At 33.0% G+C, this 20,826-nt stretch overlaps 2 protein-coding genes and 1 long non-coding RNA gene across 7 annotated transcripts; 1 reads left to right on the forward strand and 2 right to left on the reverse strand.

Annotated features, from left to right (window-relative positions):
* The first annotated feature begins 1,723 nt into the window (after window positions 1-1,723).
* LOC124932235 lies at window positions 1,724-4,453 on the forward strand. The gene is made up of 3 exons (XR_007098735.1): window positions 1,724-1,790; window positions 2,377-2,759; window positions 3,842-4,453. It is a non-coding gene; the product is annotated as an uncharacterized LOC124932235 (long non-coding RNA).
* LOC124932234 (glutamate receptor 2.8-like) lies at window positions 2,351-6,335 on the reverse strand. The gene is made up of 5 exons (XM_047472852.1): window positions 6,068-6,335; window positions 4,736-5,994; window positions 4,041-4,353; window positions 3,551-3,957; window positions 2,351-2,893 (listed from the first exon to the last, which is right to left on the reverse strand). The coding sequence occupies exons 1-5, from the start codon at window positions 6,333-6,335 to the stop codon at window positions 2,351-2,353; spliced, it is 2,790 nt and encodes a 929-aa protein (XP_047328808.1).
* A 4,793-nt stretch (window positions 6,336-11,128) lies between these two features.
* Window positions 11,129-19,157, reverse strand: LOC124929520 (condensin-2 complex subunit D3). 5 transcript variants are annotated; one of them, XM_047469904.1, is made up of 11 exons: window positions 18,932-19,157; window positions 18,686-18,816; window positions 15,606-17,116; window positions 14,448-15,161; window positions 13,302-13,787; window positions 13,124-13,215; window positions 12,965-13,052; window positions 12,786-12,900; window positions 12,589-12,715; window positions 12,342-12,516; window positions 11,129-11,876 (listed from the first exon to the last, which is right to left on the reverse strand). In XM_047469904.1, the coding sequence occupies exons 3-11, from the start codon at window positions 17,079-17,081 to the stop codon at window positions 11,202-11,204; spliced, it is 3,948 nt and encodes a 1,315-aa protein (XP_047325860.1). In that variant the 5' UTR covers window positions 17,082-17,116; window positions 18,686-18,816; window positions 18,932-19,157; the 3' UTR covers window positions 11,129-11,201. The 5 variants fall into 5 exon arrangements, with proteins under 5 accessions (XP_047325860.1, XP_047325862.1, XP_047325861.1 ...); XM_047469906.1 differs by having other exon boundaries at window positions 18,686-18,828; XM_047469905.1 differs by having other exon boundaries at window positions 18,686-18,834.
* Window positions 19,158-20,826: the final 1,669 nt, after the last annotated feature.

Here is a 20,826-nt window from a genome sequence, read left to right on the forward strand (position 1 = left end):
ATTATTTTTATTATTTTTTGAATTAAGAATAACTAACATAATACTTAGGGGTGGGTTGATACGGTATATTTAATGTTTTATTCATACCTTATACTTTATTGAAAATTTCGGTATACAAAAAATTCATACCTTTACCTTACCTTGATTTCGGTATACCTTGACTTCAATATACCTTAATTTCGGTATACAAAAAAAGCATACATTTACTTTACCTTTATTTCGGTATACCTTAATTTCGGTACGGTATCGGTATTATACATTTGATACCTAAAAAACATATTAATTTTAAAAAAATTATCTTACCAAATTAAATAATATTTGAGTATAATTATATTTTGATATTATTAAAAAAAAATTATTTTTATAATTAAATTAATATCAAATCTATTTAATTATTTTCTTATAAGTATTATATATATTTTAATTTATAAATACTATTTCGGTATTTAGGTATATCTTGATATACCAAAATTTTAAAAATCTTATACTTTTACCGTACCAATAATTTCGGTATCGGTACTATACCTTACCTTTTTTTGGTATACCTTAAAAATCGATATTTTCGATATATTTCGGTACAATATTTTTGATATACTTATAACGTCGGTAATTTTTCCAACCCTTAATAACACTCCATATAAATAACCCGTTTCAACTCAAAATGTTTCAAAATAGAATCGAATCTTTAGTTATTTATGAAAAAGTGAAAATTCAATTATTATTTAAAACTCGAATTTTAAGCCTCTTATTATATAAGATTCGAACTTTGACCTGAGCTATTTATGGCTCAAATTATTAAACATTTAGTACTACCTTCTATCTCTTTCAATCAGCGGCGAATTCTTGTCCGCGACCTTGGACTCCTATCAACCTAGCTCGACCACTGCTTTCCCAATCGACGACGACTCAATTCATATATATTTTGATTTCATTAAATAATTTATCAGTTCAATGTGTTATGATTTGATATAGGGGTTAATTTAAATCCCATCCTCGTTTAGAGTTCGTAGTCTCTTTCCCCTTATTTGAATAACTTAATATAAAAAACATCCATTTTAATGTTTTAGCCAAATTACTAAAATCGGAATACACTTGTTTTTTGAATAGGTATGTTATTCAAATAAGTGGAATAGGCTATAAATCTTAAGTCAGGATGATATTATTTGTTTTATCGTAAGATGCCAAATTAAACCCTAAATTTGGGTTAACCTTAAATCAAACCCTAACAACATTGAACTGATAAATTAAAGTAACGAAACTGAAATTCATGAATCGAGCAGACTTAAACGTCAATTTGAGAAAAAATCTGAAATAGCTCGACTCAAAATTCGAACCTTATTCAATAAAACGCCCCAAATTCGAATTTTCAAATAACAATTAGCTTAAAACTAAATAAATAAAAATTATTAACCTATATATATATATTTAATGAGAAATTATACATATCAAGACTCTACAAATCGCGACTCGCACAACGAATAAATCTCGTTGTTATAAAAAAGGACATCGTTGTTATACAAAGAGGACCTTGAGTCGACGAGGTCCATTTTTGTGCGAGTACCAATTTAAATCGTGATATATATCATTAATATGAGTATGAAGTTAAAACTTAAAAAACTAAACAATAAATAATAGTGTTTATTTTGTTAATAGAATTTAAATGAAAACTAAAATAAATAGATTTAATTAAGAAATGTTTATGTACAATAGAAGTCGAATCCACACTGAGATAGTCGAATGATATCTTCGTTTTAGTTTCTAGGGTTCATATCTCCATAATCATAACACAGGTTCGTCATGGAAATTGCTACAATTCTTCATTCATTACAACACTAACAATGTCAACTTGTGATTCCTTCCTTGACTAGTTTCCGACTAGATTCACCGCCGGAATTCTCATTAATTCTATACATTTTTCAGCCTTTCCGATCTCATTACTGGTTTTCATCGAAATATATATATATAGAACGATCAGTTGATGAAGATAGATAGTTATAGTTCTTAACAATATGTTTTCATTAATGCCTGTTTCATCGTTATTGATTGATAGATGCAAACTCCCTAGGGTTTGGTAGAAACATAAATTCAATATTACATGAATTGAACTGATAACATGAGTTTGTCAATGTTTTATTACAGAATATTATGTTTAGAAGATTAAAGATCTTCATTTACCTGTGTGATTCAGAGAATGAGAACCTTGTTCAAAAGAAAAGTCACTTCCTTTATTGATTGATAGATGCAAAGTCCCTAGGGTTTGGTATAAACTCAATATTACATGAATTGAACTAATAGCATGAGTTTGTCAATGTTTTATTACAGAATATTATGTTTAGAAGATTAAAGATCTTCATTTACCTGTGTGATTCGGAGAAGGAGAACCTTGTTCGAAAGAAAAGTCGCTTTCGTTATCATAATATGTATGTTTCGGTGAGCTTGTTGCGCTTGGGGGACAAGTAGAAGCCGAAGCACCATGAAAATGGAGGTTGAATTCAGTCTCAGGTGTGCGTATCTCTCTTTTTCCATCTCCGAATTCACTTTTTCTAACTGTGTAAGAATGATAGTCTTTCTTGTCGAAATGTCTTATAAGCAGTACAATCTTGTTCCAAAGAGATCCTTCATAGCTGCTGCTGAAGAAGTGCCTTTGCTCATATATGAAGATAATAATATAGACTAGCAGAGCTAGAAACGAGGCTGTTAAAGCTATTAAAAACAATCCCCTGAAACTGTCCAGTCCTAGACTGTTGGAAGACAGTGAGGTACTTGAATCTTTACAATCTCCATTTCCTTTGTTGAACCATTTGTTTTCTATTTCCATCATTTCATCTTCTTCTGCCACACTTAGAATGCCTTTTGAAATATCGTTCACTAACGGTGAATTTATTGGAAAAACCTGCACGTTTTATTACCAAAGCTGTTAAGACATAATAGTAACATGTTGTGACCATGTAGAAACACTTTTTGTGACTAGGTCTGAGTTTAGATGAGAAATTATAGATATATTTCTTTGGAAACATTTTCTTTCTTGTCAAGTATCTTATCCGGATGTAGATTTAGATGAGATAACGTTTTGCAAAATTTAGTGAAGTTTTCCAATCTAAGTTCAGACTAAAATGGTGTTTTCAAATGGGCCCATTATTACCTTATCTTAGATGTATCCTATAAATAAACAATCTCAAGAATAAATTCTCTTTAGTTTTCAACATGTTATCAGAGCTTTAGGGTCTTCTGCTTCCTCAACCAATGGCTGGTGTAGCTATTAGACGAGGGGCTTCAATAATCTAATTAGTTTGTTTCTCATTAAGTTGCTTTTCAATTGTTCTCATTGAAATGAATGAGGTAAAACAAAGTAAATAAAAATCTGCTAGAGACGAAGTGAGACAGTGTATAGAGTTGAAAACAATGATCGGAGCATTCAAACCAGGGGACAAAGGGATTACTACCGTTAAAACTTAAACTTAACTATCAGATATTATATTATGAGGTTAAACTATAATAATATCTTATAACTCGATAGTAAACTAAAACTAAAGAGTGGAGAAGAACTCACAAAGCCAAAGCCATCAGCCTTGTATGTGGGTCCAACACTGGTAAACATGGAGCAGTGTCTTGCTAAGAAAAGTTTTATATATGCGACTTCCTCTAAAGCAGCTGAAATACCACCATTTCTGCTTCCCTTCTTAAAGAGCTCATATAATTCTTCTTCTGTCCCAAATGGTTTAAGTTTGGATTTATCAATTTTCTTTTTCTTTAAGAGATCAAAAACAAAAGAACCTTTTTGATACCCAAAATTCTCTCCGTTCTTTATAAGTTGATTGATATCATCATTCTTTGGTTGTAGTTTTTGCACTGTTAACATTGAAGTTAAGCTAGCAGTGAAGCTCTGAACCAGTATAAGGAACACGAAGCACCATATGATCACTACGAACCTTCCCAAATTACTTACTATCTTCTCCCCTGAATAAAAGGAGAAAATTATGTGCATTTTGTGATTTTTAATATTTTCAATCTTATGCAGGAGAAGGTAAAGGAGAGATTACTGTGCGCAAAAACCATGGTTGAGAATGAGAACCAAAAGATTGTTCCAGCTTGATGAGAAGGTGGTCCTCTGAATTCTTCGTTTACTCGATGTTCGAGAATCCAAACAATAAACCCAATGAAGGCAAACAAGCAGAAACTTGTCACCCAAAGCTCCCAAGTAAGTGGTCTCAAAAACATCCATGTATTTTTCCTCGTTTTATCATTAATAGGGACAATCATGATTACCCCGCTTTCGGTGTAAGGAAGCGTAAAATCCACGTAGTTCGATCTGTTACCTCTGATCGTTACATCTCCCACAACAGCATCAAATTTCTGTTCATCAAATAGTTCTAAATATCAATTAAGCAACACCACCAAAAGAAGGGCTGTACAGATATGAAATCGTTAAAGGATCTATTATCGTCGTTGATCATCATTACCAACAACAATAGTTATTTTAGTGTCGTTAACTAAATCGTTAAAGGGTCGGTTTCATTAGCCACGGTTAAAAAACATTTTCTACCGTCGTTAAAGAATCGTTGTTGAATTAACTACAGTTGTTAATGGTAAAAAAAACTTTTCTGCCATCGTTAAAGAGTCATTGTTGACACTATCTACTGTAAACAAACCGTCTTTAGAGACCCTTAGATAAACAATTAGCTACATAAGAAACCATCATATTTATTTATATTGTTTGTAGAAGAAGAAAACATACCCCAAAATACACTTGTTGCACTAAGTCGTCGTAAGAGCCATTCATCTTTCCATCTGAACCAAAAGGAACGTATTCGCGTGGGATATCGTACTTTAGTTTTGCTACGACTGCTTCGAAGACTTCCTTGCTGTATCCTTCAAATTCTTTAAAACCTTCCTTCACCGGAACCCCTATTATCAGCTTCTTTCCGTTTGTAGTGACCGCCCAACCCTTTGGAGCCTGGATGTTATCTCCAGGCCATATGATGGAGCCAAGATTCTCCTTAGGGATTGAGCTCGGCTTCGTGGATTTGTTCAGCTTCCTGATGATTCCATCTTTCCGAGTCCAAAACCCTATAATCTTCTCACCATTGATGATCTCGAAAGCAGACGATTCCAACTGATTATCGACGATCCTGAAATACCCACCGAGCCCTTTAAATTTAGTTTTCAAGATTGATTTGATTAATCCCGGGCCAACTCGAGATTCTCCAAAAGCTTCAAGATCCTCCGCGTTCCGTGAAATAGTCCAGAACCTTCCATTCACAACCCCCGCTTCCTCGACTGCCATGGCTAGTGCAGTGGCGGCATCGTATGCCCAAAGTCCGTAAATGTTGAGGTGTGGATGTATCACATCGGGATTATGCTTTTGACGGTTTTTTATCCAACGGTCAGTAAAGTTCTTGATCCGATCGAAATCTGATTGAAGATGAGGCCTTACTCCTAGAACCCCCTCCATCGAACCGAGTGAAGTAAGTTGATTTGCAACTGAACTTGTCACTATCCAAACGTATCCTGCACTCATCATCCCAACCTCTTTAACTTTATCAAAGAACTTCGAGGCCAACGACGGGCCCATGTGCAAGATGAAAACCCGGGTTTGCATCGTCATTAACTTGTAAAGCTCTTGGACAATTTGGTCATTTGTAGCATTTGGATGAATGGAACTTCTATAGGGGATTCGGGTGTTGACTTTCTCGAGTGCGTCGGCTAGAAAAGGTATCAAGGAGGCGCCGAATTCATTGTCTACGTAGATTGGGACGACTTGTCTCCAAGCGAAGGCTTTTACTAATGCGGATATAGCCTCTACTTGAGATGAGTCGTTTAGGGCTGCACGAACGAAGTATGGGCTTCTGAGGGATGTTAGGGACGGGCTTGTAGCGGAAAATGAGATGACGGGTACTCTAGCTTTGTCCCCGAGGTTAGAAACAAACTCGGCTTGCATGGATGTAAATGGTCCTATTATAGCTTTCACTTCCACATTCTTCAGCAGTTCCAAAGCTACATGCATTTTTGAAATTTGGTTAGATTTCTTCACCTTGACAACTTAAAAGAAAATAATCCAAAATTGTACCAGCAGCTGCAGCACCAAGAACAGTACCCTTGGAGTCTTTGGTGTGGAGAATAAGCCTGGTGGCATAGTTGGGATTAGAAGTGTAGAAATCAGAAAGAGCCATGGAAATACAGCTCAGACCAATCTGGGCAACTTCTTCTTCCATGTCAAGAACAACACCTACACTCACATTGTTCTGGGCCATGCCCATCATCATCATCTTTGGAGATAAGAAGAAGAAGATTATGAGTAGACAGAAAGTTAATGCACCAGATGGCTTCTTCATCATCGTTAACTTTTGGGTATGATGGTTGTTGTTGTTGGCTTGGTTTGGCTACACCATTTTTATATACCTAGTCCTATCTAATCAAACAAGGTCTACATTAAGTGAATCAAGCCTTTAAATTTCATACTAAAAGATTGTGACACATCTGACTCGGTCAAATTTTGAACTGCTCACATCTAACCCCACCCTAAACCGAAGATTTTGAGAAATCGATACCAATGGTGGAAAAAAAAAGACTCAACTGAATTGTTTACAACTGTAAGCATATACTGTCGACAATTGCTATTTTCTTTTACTCCATTTGACAGTTAAAGTAATTTTCTTTACCCTGAAAAAGTAGGGTGAACCGATAATCATCTTTCGGACTAACCTAGCATGAATATTCACTTAGCTGACTTGGATGTCCATTCACTATTCCTTCTTTGGCATGATCTTAATTAATCCATTTGTGTATAAAAAAAAGTCATTGAAATTCATATACAAATTATTATTAATTCATTATTAACATGTAGAATTAATATTGCATTTAGTTAAGGTCCATATCTGTCTGTCCAACATTAATATTGAAGTTGACAACATTTGGACTATTTATTTAACCAAGTCTTCATTTTTCGTGTTGTTTGGAACAAAGTAAAGAAAAGTCTTGATATATTATTTGTAACTATTCATTCTCATTTTGGTGTGACATTTAGGGTGAGAATTGGTTGGATATAGAATCTTGATAATATGTAGATTGATATTTCAATGAATATATGGTCTAGTTAAAACAATCCAAATGCATTCACCCTATTATTGGGATGAACATAGAAATTTGTATTGATATAATGTATTCTAAAATGGCAAAAGGTTTTCTCCAGTTGAGTCAAAGTGGGATTATGTATCAAGGAAATATTATTTTATTTTCTTGTTGAATTGATTATTATTTAAAATAATAACATTCATAATCTAACAACATCTTGGTCTAATTGCATAACTTTATTTAGTTTGGATATATGAAAAAACTTTTTAAAAGTATTAATATTTCATGAAAGATATAAAGGATATAAGAAATATAAATTTTCAAGTATAATGTACTAGTTACAATGTATATTAGAGATGAAAAATAAATTATAAAAACAAGTTTAAAGGCACATAATGTGCATTCACAAATTAATTGAAGTTGTGAAGTTCATTATTTTTGAATAAATAAAAAGTTACTTTATGATATCAAAAAGTTGGTACATGGTACCAATATGGTTAAGATTTTAAGGCATCGTATCAAATCATATCGTCTTTTAAGAGAAAATGCCTCAGTCGACACACATGACATGGATAAAAAATTGGAGTCTATAAGGGAAAAAAGTGATCAATTTCCTATGAAATATATTTTCAATATGAATGAAATTGGTTTATTTTACGGTTTACAAGTTGACCATTCCCTTACAACAAAACAACTTGAAGATAGGAAACATGACAAAGAAAGACTTACAATTGTTATTTGTTGCAATGAGGATGACTCAGAAAAAAATTCCTCTATGAATTATTGTTAAGTATGTAAAGTCTCGTTGTTTGAAGAATATCAACATGAATAGCCTAAATTGTGAATATCATGCCAGTAAAAAGCATGGATGATTGGGTTGCTTTTCGAAGTAGGATAAACAAATGCACGGTAAAAAAATTCTCTTGGTAGTGGATAATTGTCCAGCCATTCAAATAATATACAAGGGTTGCAAAACATTGAGTTGTTTTTTTTACCGTTAAAAATGACTTAAAAAATTCAATCATGTGATGCTGTGATAATTAGAGCTTTTAAAAATGTACTATCGTGTAAAAGTTTTTACAGTAAGAATTTGAAAAGATATGAGTTGGACAGTTTTATTCGAAAAAATTAATATTTTATATGTTATCAATATGGCCCTCTCAACAAGAGGCCAAAGCAAATTGCTTTCGACACTGCAAAATTTGTTCGGCGAATCCAATCGGCTTAAGTGATTTAAATGATGTAAATTCTAGAGGAGTAATTTGTGGGCTTGAGAACTTGTTTACAGATATGCATTATTGATACAAAATGAATATGAATCACTTGCTAGATTATATTGGTGAAAATAATGAATGTTACGACATTCAAAGCATTGAAGAAATTGTGGCAGATACCATTCAAAATTTAATCGATGACGAAGTTGAGGATGATTCAATAGCTTTGAAACCGGTCACTCGGAAAGAAGCATGGCAAACGACAACAAATTTTCACAACCTTTTATTGCAATACAAGAAGACAATGTCTCAACTCTTGAGTGCAATGCAATGAGGAGATTTAAAGATGAATTAAATATAGATATGAAGTTTAACCAAAAAAAAAAAAGTGAGTATAGATTAATTTTTTAATAAATATCTTAGAATTTGAAATTTTATAGTAATTATTAATTTATAGTTTCGTTGAAACTAATATATATACATTTGGATTTCAAAAAAGTTATTATCTTATTATTTTAGTAATAATCCCAAATTGGGAATGGTCAAATTATTAATTTTATCGAGTTATTAATTTATCGAGAATTATTTTATAGAGGTTTTACTGGATTGAAATATATTTGAGAGGATGGTTAATAGTTTTTTATTTTTCAATTGTTGCTATACATCTGATATTAAATTCAAAATTATGTGTAATGTCTCATAGCATATGACTCTGAATGAGGTGAAGAATACAATGTTGGTTATGGAGAACTCGAATTTACTGAACTTGTAATTTTCTATTTAAGATATTTTCCTTTTTTTACAATTTTAAAAATATTTGTTGTTACTTTATTATAGTCTAATATTGTACTAAAGTGTGCAAAGGAAAGTATTCAATCATTGGTAAAATTTACTTATTAAAAATTTAAGATTTTGGAATTGCTAGTTATATTGCTGTTACAATAGATTAAACAAAAGTTATTAAACAAGAGACATCATTATGAACATGTTTTAAAAAACCAGCAATAGTAATTTTATTTATTTTTTTAATGTGATAATTCAACAAATATAAGGGAGGAATCTCTCAATATTGTTAAGAATCATTACTATGTTATTTTATCTTTATTATATAGAGTTAATTAAATATTCTGGCATACTAACTACTATGATTAAAGTAAAATTTTATAATTTAGAAGTTTTATAAATTGATTTGATGTAACAATTTATAAAAATAAAATAAATCTATTTTTACAAATTAAGAAAAATGTATTATTAGTCATTTAAATAAATCAGCATATTTAATTGATTTTGTAAATATAACATTTATTTATTATTTCTTAAATTAAATAATTATATATTTTTTTTATTAATTATAACATTTTTTTAGAATGTTAGGTTCCGCTTTTATTTTAGAATGCGACTAGTCAAATAACTCGCAAATCTACTTAACAAATTTAGCCAAACAAACGAAACTTTTCGTCAGACAGATCCGAACTAGGGCTGCAAATTAGTCAAACCGAGCTCAAGTCAGCTCGAACTCGATTCGATTAACTATTTATTAATTCGAACTAGAAAAGGTTTACAAATTTGAGCTCGGCTCGACTCAACTATTTACCTACAAGTTCGGCTCGATTCGTAAAACTTGTACTAAAATTAAATTTTCAAAAATTTGTGAAGAAAAAATATTTATTTTAAATTTTATTATTAAAATAAATATATTATTTATTATCGGGCTCGAAAAAGCTCGATAAATTATCGAGCAAATATTATATGAGCTCGACTCGAATATTAAACGAGCCAACTCAAACTCGGTCAAAATCAAACTTTGACCGAGCGACTCACGAGCAGCTTGACTCATTTGTTGCTCGAACCCAAGACCTCTTTTCTGAGGACCTGGTCGCTAGGTTAGGTTAGAATCTATATATATATATATATAAAATGATGCTTAATTTCAAAGTGTCCGGATTATCGAGTAGAGAATTGTGATTAATTTGGATATATATGTGAAAATAATGGATACTTGGGTGGGATTTTGTGATCCGCCAATAAACTTAAAACGGTTAATTATAAAATTAAAAATATTATAGGTATGTTCCAAACTTGCCACATAACAAAATAAATACAATCTTTTAATCAACTAGGATAATAAGATTTTATATTTTAAATTTAATACAAAATTTGATAAACACGTGACATTTTAACAATATAAGCTTAATTTTTTTAACTAACTAATATATATATATATATATATAATGATGCTTAATTTCAAAATGTCTAGATTATCGAGTAAAGAGCTGTGGTTAATTTGAAAATATATGTGAAAGTAAATGGATATTTGAGTTGCATTGTGAGTTAACCCGCTCATAAAAATTAAAACTGTTAAAAATAAAATAAAAAATATTATATGTATGTTTTTAAACTTGCAATCTAATTAAACAAATATATCATTTTAATCAAATGTTATTAGGATGTGGTTTGCGAGGAATAATAGGCGGGTCTATCAATTGAAAATTGTTAAAAAAAAATATAAATTAATTGATCAAGTTAAACTAAATGTTAAAAAATATGAATCAAATATTTAATTACCCGAGTGAAAATGTAAGAGTGAAAGTGTAAAATTACGAGATTAAAGATTAATTCAAAAAAAATATATAATAAATAAATTATTTTACCGAAATAAATAAAATATAAAATGAGAATGTTTTATTTTAATATATTATTCGTCATTTATTAAGAATTGTAAATATTAAATATATATTATTAATATTATTTTTATTCAATTTATTTTATTTATATTTGTATGGCATCAAACGGTCTCGTTAAAGTAAATCTTTTGATTATTTGATTAATTATAGATAAACATTATATGATCTAAAATTAAAACACACATAATAATACAAACATCACAACAGATGATTTATTCATTTAATATTTTTTTCAGTTGTCTTCATCATCAGAATCAAAACAATGTCTTTTCCTCAATGATTCCAACACCATAGACTTCCTTCCTCCACCAGAATCCCCCGCCGCCTCCGCCGCCGCCTCCGCCGCCGCCTCCGCCGCCGCCTCTCCCTCCCTCATTGCCGTCTTCAATTTCGGCATCTTCATCGAACTCAACGGCGGCGTCGCTTTTCCTCCGTTCACCTCCTTCAAAACCGACTCAGCCACCGCAGCCGCCGAATCCGGTTCCCCTGTAGGAGACTGATTACCGCCACCGCCGCCGCAGCCATCTCTTGTTGATTTGACTTTCGTTGTTTCGTATTTCTGCATATCGTAGATAAGTTCTTTCTGAAGTTGCTTATCGGCAATCAATATCTCGTCGATTTCGTTCTTGTAATCTTTTAGAATTATCCGGAGACATTCCATTAGCGATCCGATTAAGGGACTGTTTTTACTCTCCAATAACTTCTTCAATTCGATAAAGATCGGTATTGCGTTCTGAATCAGACCTTTCTTCACTGCCTGAGTTATCGCCTTTCCTCTCGCTGCCGCCGCCGCAACTGCTCCGTTATCGCCGCCAACTTCTTCTTCAATATCTCCTGAATCTAACGCCGCCGATCCACGGCTTGGTATGATTTTTATCTCCTTACAAGCAAGAATTTGGAAACAATCCTGCATCATCATAAAAACAGAATTTAGAGTCCTAATGAGGAGTTAGGACTAAGAATGGGATCGCGACAAGGACATCGCGTGACTATGTTGGGGGAGATTGTAATGTCTCACGTCGGGAATCAGAGTAAATATGTACCCTTTGTAAATGTGAGTCTAACAGACTATAAATACTCGTAAGGGTACCTTTTGAGCTTAGGCTTTGTGCTCGGGAGTATTTGTAGTCTATTTTATCGTTACCCGTGTTTGGATTTGGAGCGTTACATGTTATTAGCCAAGAATTTGAAAATAACTCCATGATCATGGAGATTTTGATTGAATTGTTTGAAATCTCCTTCCTTCGTTATTTCAATCATCTTATGATGTATAGCTTGTATTCAAATGAATGTTAGTTTCTAAAGTTGTGTTTGGTTGTTCATGTTTGAAATAACATGACCCGAATCGAAAACAAACGCAAAAGGAACTGACCTGAAGAACCGATTGACCTGTAGAATCTTCGATATTCAGCTTTCCATCAGATGCAGAAACTAATACTTCAGCACAAACTTTAGCAAAAGTAGCTAAAAGATGTTCTGGAGCCATTTGTTTCAGCAAAGAAACATATATGTGCATTCGCTTAGATCTCGGGTTCTCATAGTTACCCCTGTCAAATGAAAAAAAAAAAAACGCATTAAAGCAGAAATCTTTCCATAATTTTGATTGCGGTTTTGCTTACTTAATGGCGAAAATTCGAGTCTCAGCATTTGAAGTCTTGGAATTAGCTTGCCCGGTATGAGCATTGCAATCATTTAGTACATAGATTGCTTCCACGAAACCATTATACGCTAAAAGTGGCGCCTTGGCTGCAAATGTTTAACAGATTGTTAAAACCATGGTAGGAAAGCCAGAGTTTTAAGAGAAAGAAATTCCCACCTTTCAAGATATTGTTGAAAAGATAATCAGCAAGTTGTCTGATTTTTTCTGATTCGTCGACTAAAGATAACAAAAACCCGAGAAAGAGCACTCCTCTCCACTTCACATAGTCCCTCTAAATGAAGATCAATTATTAATTCATAATCTGAAATTTAATAAACAAATCTTTTCTATTTTACCTGCAACAATCTAGAGAGTAGTACAAATGTCTGCCTTCGCACAAGTTCACATGGATCGCGAAGACACTTTGTGATCTTCGACATGTAACTATTGAAAATTATAACCCACGAATAAGTATCATCACAAAAACAAAAACAAACAAAAGATGATGGTTTTACCAGTCGACCAAAGCAGTGTAACGAACGCAAAAATCTGCCATCATTACGACAATATTGTTTCGTAGTGCTGCAAGATCGCTCTTCTCAAGCTCCTGCAACAAAACTCATATAAGACAAGTCCGAGGAATTTTAGAAAATCAAAAGAAAAAAAAAGTTACAAAGTCGAAGATTGACTGACCTGCATAAACAAAGGAATGTAGCTTTTAGCAAGTTTCCCATCAGCCAAACAGATCTTCCCCATTGTTAGCCATGCTTGAATGTAAAGGGAAGGGGCAGTATTCTTAATTGAAAGATTGATGCCAGGAAGTTTGGCAATTTTAGAATTAGAATTTCCTGAAGTGATAACTTTATGCAGTAATGGAACAATGGATTTCAAATCAGCTGACGGGCAGATAGTAATCAAGGAACCGATAGTATAAATCGCTGTTATCGATCTTGACTCTGCTGCTTCGGCTCTCTTTCCTTTCTTACCGCCAGTTTTGGTTGGCGTGAAAAAGTTGTTCTCTTTGTTCGTTTCGGATTCGTTTGATAAAAACTTGTCCAGGATCTGAGAAGCTTTAGTAAGAAGCTGGCTAACCCATTTCATAACTAGACTGTCTGCTTCTTCAACACTTAAAGCTTTCTGCTTACACACGGTTCTCAATGCTTTCACATGTGCATTAATCTGCACAGATAGAAAACAAACTTGTCAAGATCATCATACTAAAATTCAGAAAATGGAACCTAAAAGCCTGCATTTGAATCTAGATTAGAAACCGTGAATAAATGCCTTTGGAAATACATATTCTCATTTCGATATGGATTCAGACAAGGTCTCAATCACTTTTGAAAATTGTCAAAGTAAAAATTGTGATTTTATTTGCATTTTGTATGAAAAGTGTGATTGAAGTGAAAAGTTGATGAAAGATTTTTGACAAATTTTAAATCATGCTAAAGAAAAATCAAATTGATGACATTTTATTTGACAAATGGATTTTATTTTATTTTGATTTTTTGGCGCAGTTAAAAATGATGCTCCAAAAAGGCTATTGAATCATACAGATTTAGGAATTTTTATTGGTTTCCATCTAAAATTGAGAAAAGCCTATATTGAAACACTTTATGCCTGAATCCAAAAGCCTATATAGAAACACTTTATGCGTCTGAATCCAGATCTAGATAAGAACCCGTGAATAATGTAATTGGAAACACTTTTCTGTGGGTATCTCATTTCGATGTGGATTCAGATAAAATCACATTTAGAAACAAAACTTAAGTAACGGTTACCATCTAGATCAGGATTCAGATCAAGAAAGTGTTTACAAATGGGCGAAATTATATATACCTCAGTTGGATGCATACTAAATTCTTCAATTCGTCGAAGGAAACTATGAGCTAAATCTGCTGCAGGTTCGGGTGGTAGTTCAACTGAGACGTTAGATATTGTTTGAAGAAGAAACACTCTATCACCCGCCCACGCGACACTATTCGATTCAACCCCGCCGTTATTTTCATTATTAGCCATTGGATCGGGAAATGGATCATTATTCGTCTCACCGCCCAAACCATGCTTATCAAAGAGCTCCCAATGATGGCGAAGGAATTCCCACTCGACAGCTTTAGGCAAGAAAAGTGATGTTTCAGATAAAAGAAACCAAGCACCTGGAGGTGCTGTCCATTTCTTTATTGACATGGATTGGCTCAACCATGCTGATTCAGATGCCTTGACAATATCTTGAAGTGCAATAACTAATTTGGATTTCAACCGTTTCTTCTTTCCTAAATTTGTGCATATCTTTCTCACCCATGGCATCACTTCCCCATCACATACCTCTCTCAAGATATTCAAAACATCTTTGCACTCGATGTTAGGATCAAACGAAATGGTTCTCTTGTTTTGTAGCTTATTAGAGTGGGATTCGGATATTTTATCCAATACAAGTTCTAAGAACAAATTCTCACATTCTTCTTGAATGCTGGTTTCATTATCAGTTATTAGCCTTGGAACAGAATGTAACCATTCTCTAGTTACAAAGCCATCTGAGAATCTTCTAAACGTCTGCAAACATAGAAATGCATAAGTTAATGTTCTTAAGGAAAGCAGGTCATGAATAACAATATTTTGTTTTTGAAAAGTGATCATGTATAACAAGATATTGTTCTTAACAAGTGCATATTAAACATCTCATGTTGTTTGATGATTGATACCTTAAGGAATATTAAACCAAAAAAATAATTTTTAGATACACTTCACATTTCATTTCCAAACGGAATCTCATCTCACCTAAATGAGAAAACTGAATAAAATAAAGTTTCCAAATAAAGCATGAGCTCAAATCCCATCTTAATTGGCTTCCTACTTTGGTTCTTACAGGAGACACCATATTGGCAAAAAATTGTGAAGTCTATGCTTTTTAAGAAAAATTAGTGGCTCCACTTTATGCATAATCAAACAAACAAACAAAAACTAAATGACAATTCAAATAGATGGACTATTTTTCACCTCTGAGAGAGCAGAAACAGCTGCTTTGCGGATACTAACAAGTGAATCTGAACAAGCCATCCCCATAGTTTTAACCATAGTTTCATCGAGGGAGCCGCCTAAAGAAGATGTCAATTTGGATATTAATGTAAGTGCAGCTTTTCTAACCGCTGCCTTCTCATCTGCACACATTCTTCTTAGAAGACTATTCATCCTGTTTTCATCTTCATTGCAACAACCCATTGCAACCTTCAACAAGGCCTTACTTCTATCATCCTTTGTTAAGAATCCAACCAATTGTCCCAAATTTGACAATGCCCGTGCTCGAATTGTCGCGGCTGAATCCACACACCGCTCAATTAGAGCCTCGACACATCTAATTCCCCAAGATTTCTCATCGGTTGTTTCAGAATTCAATCCCAGTGGATCTGTCAGCGACATTGTTAGAGCTGGAATAAGATCTACTGCCAAGAGCCTGAACCTGGTTTTGCTTTGGGTCAATCTGACAACATAATCTGTAAATCCAACTTGATCATCGAATTCCATAGACTTGACGATCTCCACGATTGATTCAACTGCTAATGATCGAGCATCCGCCTTCTCATGCACTTTTTGAACCAAATACTTTGGAACATTCACAACTGCCTTCCTGATTTCATTTGAATCTTTTGATAAGCTCATCATCTGATTCACAACAAATCCAAGTGCAAATGTTCGAGCTGGTGATTTGACTAACAGAATCGAGTTCGACATTGACTTCAACACCTCGGCTGAAGAAACCGATTGATCCCCATGCTCCGGCTTCAACAGCTCAATCAAGATCTTTGAACAAAACTGACACAATTTATTGTAGTTTCCTGAAGCTCCACTGACTTCCATTGCAGTCAGTGGTATTTCTGCAATAGTTTGGATCAAAGACTTCATGCTGTCGGGAAACCGATCTAGATGGACCAAACGTAGAACGAGTTCTAACTTTTCTAGTAAGGTAAACATTGTTCTAATGTCAATTCGTCTCTCTTCATTCCTCTCGCTATCGTCTTCAACATTCTGCGACCTATTGCGGGAAGGACCACGACGTCCACCACCCCTTTTATTCCGGGTTTGGCTAGAGCTCGAAGCAGGAGGCGCGTTTCCAAGATTTGGGTTTTTAAAAAACCGACGAATTGAACGAAGAAGAGATAGAAACGCCATGGGCGTGAACAATGTAAAGACAGGGGCATTCTGCGAAAGAATTAAAGAGAGATACACATTTGTAGCCAGAAGAGAAATATGAATTGGTCCGGAATCCATAGATGTCATGAATGGTGGTACGAGAGAGCTTGCAGAGATGTTCTTTGATGAGAGTTCATCGTAGAGGCGCTCAACGTCCAGATGGTCATCAGTATTGAGGGCATTGTCAAGTAGGGTTTGGAGGTCCAGTAAAGCCGATTCTGAGATGGGTGTTTGTGCATTATGAGCTTCGAACTCTGAGACAATCCGGTATATGGCATCATCCATGGCTGCTGAATTGTCTTGAGATTTGAAGTGCTTTTCTGCCATGAAAACCAAGAGCAGTCAGGAAGGTCCTAACTCTTGAAGGAAGAAGATGCATAAACAGAAACTCAACAGTAAGTAAGCAAATTCACCATGTATAATAATAATTTATAATATGAATAAATTGTTCAAGAAAGGAAATACAAATTAAACAATAGTTACAGTTTATCTGCAAATGATAGATGAACCAAGATTATTGATCAGTTCTGATGACTAACATTATACAATAGTTTCATTGAAAAGGCCAATTTATAAAATTTAGGCCTGCAAACTTATCAATTATCATGAGAGTGAAATTTCTTATTAAGGCATCCTATTAAAACAGCTTGATGATTTATCGAGAGGCCCCGCCTAGTTTCTTCCTAAAGTAAGAAAATAATTTTTATTTTTAGAGACTGCTCGGAACAATGCTTCATTAACTCGATCAGAATAAGTCCCATGTAATCTTTAGTCCAACAGTTTCTAGCCAAATGAAGTAATGCCATTCTCATCAAAACCAAACCAGGCCATGTTCATTCATCAAAACATAAATATCTTCTTCAAAACATAAGTAGTTCAGGAATAAAAGAGAGTTTACAACAGTTTCAAAGGCTTCTTCCAACAGAACATAAGTATCTTCTTCAAAATTGCATGGTCATTTCCAAAACTTAACGGATATCATCATCTCAGACAATATTTCAATCAATCAATTTAGCTACTGGAGCTTCCAAGTACTAATCAGTTCAAAGAAACAATTACAGAATGTTTGATGAAGGATCAAAATTTCTATAGGAATCTAAATTACAAATTATTCTCTGGAATTATACCTAAATCTTCCTAACTGCAGAAGGAAGGAAGCATTGGGCTACCCTAAGCGAAATTTTTATTTTTCTCGCTAAAGAAAAACATAGAAACTAAAGTAACTAATGCCCTATGGTGGAAGTGTACGATTGGGAAGCCTAACGGTATGACAGAAGTATGTGGTTGGTAAGCCTACCAGTTAGAATAAGTGGCAATTATATAAATTAGTATAAATAGAATAGTAGTTGTTATGTGTAGTAATGAAATGAAATAGTTGAGTACTCTGGTTAGAATTTCTCTATTTTCCATTAAATTCTCCCTAACATTTAGGGTTCTATCATCTTCCATTCATCCTCAATTGCTTTTAGCTTGATAAGAGTTCTTATCTTCTATTCGTTCTCAAAATATAGTCCTCTCATTCCTGTAATTTCAAAGTTTATACATAATTCTAATACAAATACAAGTTACATCAGTGAATTGTATTGAGATGAGACTCAAGATAATGTCAAGACTCAATCTGCAAACATTCAATTAAAACCTAAGGTAATCTTAAACTAATTTCTATAAGTTACACAACAAATTAAGAGAACGCAATGCTTATTTTCAACACAACTCCCAAACATGCATATTTGGCATAAAATTTGGTTTCCATTAGATTTCTAATTTTTCCTTTTTTATATATATTGAAACTGTAACCAAATCTTCTCTCGTATCATCATTTCTCATGTATCTCTAGAGCAATTAATCAAACATATTAACTAAAATGATGAAAATAAAGGTGTACTAACCAAGGTACCAGAAGCAGGCGTCGTCGGGATTCGTTCACGGGAGAGTCGAGGGAAAGCAGTCTGGAGAGGTAGGGTTTGGGGAAAGTAAAATAGAAACCCTTAGCTGCTGCTGGTGGTGCTACCTGCGTGTTCTGTGTGGCGAACTGGAGCTGAAGTTATTTATACATCTGAAAACTCGAGGAATGTATGAATCCCTTACAATTCTCCCAAAAGACGATGAAGAAGTTGAAGAATGAGTGGACATACCTAATGGAAGAGAAAGGCGACGAACCGATAGCTAAGATCTTGAGGCATATCGATTAGAGAACTGAAGCGGAGTCGCCTATCGATCGATAATACGAGAGATTGATAGATCGATAAAGGCTCTAAGATCGTGATTGATCTGGATAGAGATGTCTACTGCAAAGCTATAGAACCAAAGAGAAGACTTGTGTGTGTGAGTGTGTGTGAGAGAAAGAGAAATGAATCAGAATGAGCGGTAGCGGGATTGCAAATTTCAAAATTTGTCCATTTATTTATTTATTTTATTCTATTTTTAATCGAATCAAAATTAAAGAATATCATATATATAATTTTAAAAAATAAAGTTAGGATGAAAAATGTATAAAAAATAATTACAAGTTTTTATTTTTAACTAAGGAGACAACACAATTTCATATTTGTGTAAGAATTTTCTTCTAGGTCACTCCATCTATCCAAATATATAAAACCATTTTATTTTTAAGAAAAATAATATATATTATTTTAACTTTTATTATTTCAATTTTTTTTCAAACTTTATTTTATTTATTTTTTTACTTCAATTAGTAAACAACTTTATTATTATTTTTTCAACATTATGTAGGTAAATAATGTTTACATTTTCTTTTTAAGTATTTGATATTACTACAATAAATTTTTTATAAATTAATACTCTATAAAATTAATAATTTGTTCAGTCTCAATTTAAAAGCAGTAAAATATTTGACCCAACCAATAAAATAATAAGATAATAATTTTTTTGAAATCTCAGTATATATTGATTTCAACAAAACTATAAATTAATAATTACTATTCTAAGTTGTAAAATTATCTAGTAAAAAATGAATCTATAGCCACCTTTTTTTTTAACTTTAAATATATTTTGAATTCATCTTTAAATCTCCTCATTACATTTAAGAGTTTGAACATTCTCTTATTGTATTGCAATAAAAAGTTTTGAAGAGTTGTTGTTGCTTGCAATGCTTCTCTCTAAGTAACTAGTTCCAAAACTATTGAATCATCCTCAACTTCGTAGGAAATTGATCAATTTTTTCCTTATAGACTCAAATTTCTTCTCTATCGACACTTTCTCTGAAACGGTGATATAATTTGATACTATGCTTTAACTTGAATTTCTTAAGTCAGCCTTGTGAAAGTTTATGCTCTAAGAATCTTATGTAAGCAAAAATTTTAGCGTCTCAACCTCCTTCTCTATGATTAATTCTTATGTTATATTCACACGCTCTTGATTTGGAGAAAACATTCATAAACAACTTTCTTCATGTCGGATACTTGGCTGGTTTGTGACGCTTAAAACATCCACCTTTGTCAAAGTCAGCTGATAGAACTCTGATGATCGCTTTAGAGTGTTTGATATTGTTTTTGACTAGCTTTCAAATTGAAAGTTTTGTCAACCACTACACCAAATCTTGTTGAGTGCATCATTGGTGATCTCTCTTATATTTGCATAATATTTTTCGTTGTTGATTGGTCATAGTTGATTTTTGAACACCTTTTAACCTTTTAGTTTAGAAATCATAGTTGTGTGATTTAAAAAAAAAAAATCAATGGACATTTTATAGTGATCAATTTCTAACTGTATTTAATGTACTACGTTGGTATCATGTACCAACTTTTTGGTAACATAAACTAATTTTTTATTTATTCAAAAATAATTAACTTGACAAATTCATGAATTAATTTGTGAATGTACATTATAGAATGTGTCTTGAAACTTGTTTTTATAATTTATTTTTCATCTCTAACTAATACTCCCTCCGTCCCTTCATAAGTTTACATTTTTTTTTTGTCTCACCATAACTTTACATTTGCTTTATTAGTAAATTTTGTCAATATATACCCTACATAACTATCTATTAAATAAAATTGACCGGTTAAAT

This window comes from Impatiens glandulifera, chromosome 3 (genome assembly GCF_907164915.1).
Source record: "Impatiens glandulifera chromosome 3, dImpGla2.1, whole genome shotgun sequence".
Lineage (NCBI taxonomy): Eukaryota > Viridiplantae > Streptophyta > Magnoliopsida > Ericales > Balsaminaceae > Impatiens > Impatiens glandulifera.